Source organism: Gadus morhua, chromosome 20, assembly GCF_902167405.1.
Source record: "Gadus morhua chromosome 20, gadMor3.0, whole genome shotgun sequence".
In the NCBI taxonomy this organism is placed as follows: Eukaryota; Metazoa; Chordata; class Actinopteri; order Gadiformes; family Gadidae; genus Gadus; species Gadus morhua.
Genome location: NC_044067.1, coordinates 21,975,731 through 21,983,596, shown reverse-complemented (window position 1 = coordinate 21,983,596; position 7,866 = coordinate 21,975,731). Strand labels below are relative to the sequence as shown.

Sequence of the window (7,866 nt, the reverse complement as noted above, 5' to 3'; positions counted from 1 at the left end):
CACACACACACACACACACACACACACACACACACACACACACACACACACACACACACACACACACACACACACACACACACACACACACACACACACACACACACACACAGATCATTTTATATGCAGGGTCATTCAACAGGTGTTGTCCTGTTTGTCTTTGAAGTAAGAACCGTTTTTTTTTTCCCAGGCTGTCTCTTATCAGTGCCCTACCAGGAAGTTCCACTTGACCAGCGCTTTATATCGAATACTACAACATCTGGGAACTTTTTCCCACCTTTGTATATTTCTAAATGTTATGAAGGACTTTTTTATTGGCATGGTTTAGTTAGTTTAGTTTGCTTGAGTTTAAAGTCTAAGTGGAAGTCATTGAAGATACACAACAGAAACATAGAATTCATCAACTATGGGATGTGGGTGAGGAGTTGGGGGGGATCGTTTTCTATAGCAGCAACCCAGCAGTTGGTTATACCAGTGACCCAGTGGGTCATCAGCAAACCATGAAGACTCATTCGATTGGACTCCCTGTTGGGGAGATATTTGATATTGTGTTTACTGCCTCCTTGTTTGCTCTGTAATGTGTCGATGAGCGGTAATCATGCAGTCCGCAGAGATAAGACAGTTTCATAAGACAGTTTCAAGACCTTGGGTCTCTTGAAAGGCGCCTCTAAATTAAATGTATTATTATTATTATTATTCCAGTCCGAACGATCCACCATAAAAGAGTCAGTCTGGTGTATACTACTGATTTACCTTATCTTGTCTTTAAGGGGATGTTAATTAACACTGCTGTGTTCTCAACGTGTGTGTGCGTGTGTGTGTGCGTGTGTGTGTGCGTGTGTGTGTGTGTGTGTGTGTGTGTGTGTGTGTGTGTGTGTGTGTGTGTGTGTGTGTGTGTGTGTGTGTGTGTGTGTGTGTGTGTGTGTGTGTTTGTGTGTGTCTGAAAGTGGGAAACAGGAGATTTGAGAAATAGGCAGAGAGAGAGAGAGAGAGAGAGAGAGAGAGAGAGAGAGAGAGAGAGAGAGAGAGAGAGAGAGAGAGAGAGAGAGAGAGAGGATCTAGTTCTTAGATTCTTATCTTGAGGCTGAGGTGCAGGAAACGGATTGGCTGACGGGCTCATCAAATTATAAACCAATGTTTCTGGATAAGGCAACATTAAACCTTACTTAATTACAGCTTTTTCATTACTGTGACTACTGCTACCTCTGGACGTGTGAAGGTGACTTGATTGGTTTTACAAGCGTGAAAGCCATTGAGGATGATCGTTTGGGTGTAATCTCTTGGGAAGAATGATGACTGACAACCCTGAACTTGCGGTTGACCAATCAGCGAGGGGGGGGGGGGGGGGGGGGTGTAGGGTGGCCCTCTCCCGAGTGAAAGCGTGGACGGTTTTAGCGCAGAGCTGGAGACATGACGGCCAGTAGGGAGGAGAGGCGACACAGATAGAAGGACAGCAGCATTGGTCGTTGAGCTTGATGCTTTTCATTCCATTCAATATGACATGAAATGCTGCACACTGAGGTTTATAGTGGGATAATCATCATTTAATTTGGAGACTTTTAAAGTAGCAGAGAAATGAAGACGAGCATTGGAAAATCACAAAACTTTGGCATCGACGCGCTCCTGGCCCCCCCGCCGGACCGGGACGAAGTGTCCTCGGGGTCGTACGGCCAGAGTCCCGGGGACAGCCCGGGGTCCTGCCCCGGCTCCGAGACCCCCTCCCCTCGGCGGACTCCGAATCACCACGCTCACATCACCGCGAATCTGCTCTCTAAATGCCCGCTCCTCAGCTACTCCCAGTCGGGGTTTCCAACGATGTCCCCGTCGGTTCATCCCGGATTGTACCCGGGCTCCATGTACCACCTGGCCGCCCTGGGGGGCCAGCACCCCGCCTTCTTATACCCGGGCTTCCCCCATCTGGTCCAGCCTTGCCCGGAGCAGTTTAAAGGGTCGGGTCTGACCGGGTCACCCCAGCTGGAGTCGTGGATCAGAACTGGGATGTTACCCAGATTTGGAGATTATGCAGGTAATTACATAATTGCATAATGTAATTATGTATTCATAGCCTTTCTTATTCATTGTTTCCTATCTGGCCATAATCCTCAGAGGCTGATGTATACACCTGTAATAACAATAACAATATTGGCTAAATAATATGATAAATATAGTAGGCCTAATAATAATGATAATAGCCCTACTCAATAAGTGTAGAAATATGCATTAATTGTTGTATTATTACAACAATAATAGATGATAATGACATCAGATGATGGAGGTATTTTATTGTGCAGAAATTGAGTTTGTTTTAATTTTGATTTCTTTTAAAATATCTATCGCTTTTTGTGTTTATGCCAAAGAATGACTGCTTAATCAATCGAATCTTACTCCATTGTTGTATTTGAGCTTCATTTGGAGTGGTTAAGGAAGACCGGATTTCAACAATGTAAGGACATCAGCAGGTGATCCTGTAGGACTTAGAATGGTACCTGAGGGGCCCATAGCTGAGAGTCTATTCCAAGGCCTCTGTTTGTAGAATCTAGGTATTGATAATTATTGGTTAAGTTAACCACTGAAAGAGAGGCATATGATTTAATTAAGGAAATTCATAGATGACATTCATAGCGTTTTCATTAAGGTAATGCACCTCTATGAAGCTTTATGACTCCCCATATAACCGTATCACCTCCCGGTGTCCTCACGTCACCCACTCAGGGCCACCATAACCCTGACTTCATCACACGAACAACGAAAGGGATTGATCTATTTCAAACAGACTCTAAGAAGTGAATGCATTTAAAACGAGAAAATCCAAAAATAAATAGGCCGAAGATTTTGTTGAATCAAGTTCTCAAATTCAAATAAACAACCAGGGATCGTTCTCCAGTAAAAATGTGTGTGTGTGTGTGTGTGTGTGTGTGTGTGTGTGTGTGTGTGTGTGTGTGTGTGTGTGTGTGTGTGTGTGTGTGTGTGTGTGTGTGTGTGTGTGTGTGTGTGTGTTTGTTGGCGCGTGTGTGTGCATGTGCGTGTGTGTGCATGTGCGTGTGTTTGCAGCGTCCTCGCAAGCGGGGCTCCTGGGGAAGTGTCGAAGGCCCCGCACCGCCTTCAGCAGCCAGCAGCTGCTGGAGCTGGAGAACCAATTCAAGCTCAACAAGTACCTGTCCCGGCCTAAGAGGTTCGAAGTGGCCACCTCGCTGATGCTCACGGAGACCCAGGTAGGCTACATCTAAGACCAGCACTGAGAGGGCTGGTGTGTTTGGGGGCCGTTTGTATACTTCAACTGCTGAAGAACGTCCATCACTTGTTCCACATTCGGCTCGCCTCGAGCTATGTTCATTGTTCCTGGATTCAGTAAATAAGCAACCCTCCGAAGTGCAACGCAATTTCCAAGTCCCTTTTTGCCATATAGAAATTTTGAATTATATGTTAAATGTTAAATATAAATATAAATCCTGAATCTTAATCTGCATCTATATTAAAATGTAATTTATGCATAGGCCTACATCCTAAATCGAAATTCTTAATCTGAGGCCAAATTATATAAATCGAAATATATAGGCTATACTAAATCGAGATCCTAAATCTAAAACCTAAATCCATCCAACAGATATGTTAATTTTCATACATAGGCTATATACCAATTGGTTCTGACTCCTAAACCGTCATATTTCGGGTGTGGCATCATGTGCATGCGGCAAGGAATGCGCCCGATATCCGTTCAGAATCCGTGTATGGTTCGTTCTTTGAATATTCCGATTTAAAACAAAATCAGAAAAACCAAATAACAGAGTCGTTTGTTGGTTTTTCTGATTTGGTTTGGAAACGGAAAAAGGGCAAAAGGAATAAACCTGTTTCGGGTTTTTTAAACCCGAAACAGAAAAACAAAAATAGATAGGCCTACATTTGGCTACACCAGAAGGCAGAACGCAGCGAGCGAAGAAAAAAGAGCCTACCACCTAAACCAGCAATAGACTGTCCGATTATATTGAGCCTTAGTTATGGCCGCACTTGAACCATATGGGGATTTTATTCGTGAACTATTTGACACAGGAAAGACACACGACGAGATCAGTACCGCTCTAAAGCAATCTGGTGCACCGAAGTGCTCCGTTATGACGGTGAGGAGGTTCTGTGTGGAGCACAACCTTCGAAGAAGAAATCTAGTTGTTTTCTTCTCCTATGTAGCCTATTGTACAATATGTAGGCCACTTGTCATTTAGATGTATTTTAATGTTTTAAGACCAGCTAGGTTTCTTAGTAAACAGCCACCTGGAATATCATGGCGGTCTTCTCCACGGTCATATCGTCCACTCGCAGACAAGTCGCCGGCTCCCATGGAAAACAATAAAGCTGGCCATTGTAGAATGCGAGACTCAATGGAAAGTTTAAAACGTCTTTATATGTATTTTTTTAAAACCACGTGCCCTTTTCCCGGCATTCATTGTGGTTTTATCTAAATATCACACAAACAAAACAAGCAACTGGATTATTCAGTAGGCCTATTCCCGTTTTGATTTAAAAAACAGAAAAAAATGCCGTTTATTTGTTTATTCCTTTTGCCCTTTTTCCGTTTCAAAACCAAATCAGAAAAACCAAAAAACGACTCTGTTATTTGGTTTTTCTGATTTTGTTTTAAATCGGAATATTCAAAGAACGAACCGGATTGGTTCAGCTATTTTACATCTATCGATTTAGACCAAAATATACAAGGTTCGGTCACAGCAGCTCTGCAGGTCCGACCTACAGACAGACAGACACCTATTCTCACACTGCTAATGATATGTGTGGAAATTAGCATATCTGCTAATTTCCAGATTTCAGATTTAGCAATTTGATTTAGGATTTCGATATTAGTTCTACATTTAGACATAAAATGATGATTTAGATTTGGGATTTAGATTCAACATAAAGGCTTAATTCTATTTTCATAGATGTGAATAAGGGACACGCAGTGCAGTTTGGAGTTTTTATTTATTGATTAAATCTGGAACAAGTGAAGGCTATAAATCTGGACCAATTGAAGCACCCCCCCCCCCCCCCCCCCCCCCCCCCCCCATAGATATAGACTTTCGACCTTCCGCTGTTCAGCTTCACAAGAACTGGAACATATTCATTCAAAAATATGAAAAAATAAAATTTCAATAAATATTTTAAAACGATGTTGAAACGGTTCCTGGTTCAAATGTCGCCGTATCGACGTCTTTGTTAACCCCTTGAATACAATGTAGGCGAATGTGTATTTTGATATGTCCGTTGTTGTCGTCGCAGGTGAAGATCTGGTTCCAGAACCGTCGAATGAAGTGGAAGAGGAGCCGCAAAGCCAAGGAGCAGAACGTCCCTGGGACGGGGAGCCCCGGGGCCGGGCGGGACCAGGCAAGGCCCGGGACTGGGAGCCCCGGGGGCGGGCAGAACCAGGCCCGGCCGCGGGACAGAAGCCACAGCTCCGGCCTGGAAGACGAGGAAGAGCTGGAGAGGGAGCAGGACGACTACGAAGATGAGGATGATGAGGATGATAATGAGAGTGACGAAGAAGAGATCGAATTGATGAACCGCGGGCCGAGCACTTCGGGGGCCGCTGGCCTCCGGAAGAACAGTGGGGGAGGGAGGGAGGTACGATGAGAAGAGGAAGAGGAGGGGTCCGGGATGAAGAATAGGCTTTGTCTATCGAGTGAAGGATTGGCAGTTTTATTTGAAGGTCCTTTCATTCTTCTTCAGATGATCACAAGTAACTCATTGATTCATTACCAACGGATCAGATGCCTTGTTGGACCTATTTATGATCCCTTATTTCCACCCTGGCTTTGATAGACATTGGGCCAGACCGGTTCTTAATTCCTGGAGCCTCGGTTTTATTTTTATATCCCAGGTAAACCAGGCTAAAGAGCAATGGGCATCTGACGTTCAGGAGCCTGCGTTTGGAAGGAGAATAATTGAGGAGAAGTGACAGATATTTTATAAAAGGCGTATTACCATTACCCGTACCCTGAGCCATCGGTCACTCTTGCTTGAAACAATGCAATGTATGAATGAAAGGATTTGGGTAGGAAATGGCCTCCAAATGTAGCGAAGGACCATGTAGGCCTGCCTGGATCTTGCGTGTTTAATGAAATAAAAGCAGATATGGCTCTTGTGTATGGAGGATAGGATACTGGGATGATATTGTAAGTAGTGTACTGTTACAGTTTTTTAATGGTCAGTTACAAATACTTAAAATGTAAACAAAATTAAAATATACCATCCCTTTCATTTCTTTTTGAAGTTAACGGGTTAGGGCTAACCCTTTTAAGTTAAAAATGTATATCTAATACACGCAAGAAAGATTAACCCAAATCTGCAATGTATGTGACTTAAAAAAAAAGTGTGATGTTGTAAATGTTCATTTAATACCATATATATCTTAATGTAAATCTTTTGCCAGTAGCCAGTAGTCAGTCTGAGCCATTATACTTTAAAATTCCTATTTTGAAAACAATTTCCTGTGAATTACTGCAGTTAATGTGTAACCTAGTGTATCCCCATGTTTTGTACCTCATCTTAATATTATATGATTGTTATTTAATTTACGAAAATCTAGAGCCTAATATATTTTACTCTAAAAGCATCAGCAGTTCTTTGATTTTGATGAAAATTAAATTGATGAAAATAAATGTAGAAATCAACAAAAGTTTCTTTAAATCATAAGAGGAACTGGCAATGCATATTTAAGTAGAATTTAGGATGCGAGTTGCATTGTCATTAAGGATATATTACTGATTACTATATCATGGGTAGATCTTGACAATAAGCCTGTGAAAGATCACCTTTACTCTTTAAAGCGAGAGTGTAGCCTGGTTTCACATTCAGTTCTTTGCCTGGTAGTGTCAGGGTTCTGGCAGGGCATTAGGAACAAAGAGGGATGGATCCAGACTCAGATGACTCAGGATGAAACAAAAAGGTCTATACTATATCAAATGTCTGTTCCATGAACAGGCAGAAAAAAACCTCCACAGTTGGGGAATCACGACCAATAAGGTACAAAGAACCAACAAGGGAACAAAGGAGGAGAACTCATATACATGGGAAGAGATCAATGGGGGCGTGAGTTGCAGTGAGGAAGATGGACAAGGACACAGGTGAGGGGAATGAGGTCATAGCAGGCTTGAGATGTAAGGTTAGGGACAAGGTCTCGGGACATCTGGTGGACAAGGTGATAATGAACACCACAGAAAATGAGAGTACCCCCCCTTAAGGGACAGATTCCCCAGATGACCAACCAGGTCCATCAGGGTGGTTGGAGGGGGTCTGGAGGAGAGATTTAAGGGCATGTGGCCTGAAAGCTGGATGGACCAGTCGGGAGGCTCAGGTGGATGACCCGGGCACTGGACCGGGTAGGAGCAGGAGCTCCCAGGGGGACGGCCTGGATACTGGAAACTGGACCGGGAAGGAGCAGGAGATCCCAGGGGGACGGCCCTGATACTGGACACTGGACCAGGAAGGAGCAGGAGACCGGCGAAAGTGCTTAGGAGGCCAGTGATGCAGGAGGAGACAGACGACCGGCAACGTAGGAGGAGCCGTTCAGGAGGTCGACGGCCTGGGAGGAGCCGTTCAGGTGGCCGACGACCTGGGAGGAACCCATTCAGGTGGCCTACGACCTGGGAGGAGCCATTCAGGAGGTCGACGACCTGGAAGGAGCCGTTCAGGAGGCCGACTATAGGTAGGAGGAATCATTCAGGAGGCCGACCGCATAGGAGGAGCCGTTCAGGAGGCCAAAGCCATTCAGGAGGCTGGACACGTATAGGGGGAGCTGTTCAGGAGACTTGTGGTTGCAAATTAAGCTATTTAGTATAACCAGCGTAAAGGGTTAGCCATAGCCATCAGTCTATTGGGTCC

At 44.2% G+C, this 7,866-nt stretch overlaps 1 protein-coding gene across 1 annotated transcript; it reads left to right on the top strand.

Annotated features, from left to right (window-relative positions):
• Nucleotides 1-1,393: 1,393 nt before the first annotated feature.
• Nucleotides 1,394-6,648, top strand: LOC115532710 (motor neuron and pancreas homeobox protein 1). The gene is made up of 3 exons (XM_030342575.1): nt 1,394-2,026; nt 3,052-3,212; nt 5,266-6,648. Exons 1-3 carry the CDS (start codon nt 1,576-1,578, stop codon nt 5,614-5,616), a joined length of 963 nt encoding a protein of 320 aa, XP_030198435.1. The 5' UTR covers nt 1,394-1,575; the 3' UTR covers nt 5,617-6,648.
• Nucleotides 6,649-7,866: the final 1,218 nt, after the last annotated feature.

What these genes read in the sequence shown, in the direction of transcription:
- LOC115532710 (XM_030342575.1), top strand. Translation starts at nt 1,576, where the DNA reads ATGAAGACGAGCATTGGAAAATCACAAAACTTTGGCATCGACGCGCTC. An exon ending in CAGATTTGGAGATTATGCAG is followed by an intron (nt 2,027 to 3,051) that starts GTAATTACATAA and finishes GTGTGTTTGCAG; the next exon opens with CGTCCTCGCAAGCGGGGCTC. An exon ending in TGATGCTCACGGAGACCCAG is followed by an intron (nt 3,213 to 5,265) that starts GTAGGCTACATC and finishes TTGTCGTCGCAG; the next exon opens with GTGAAGATCTGGTTCCAGAA.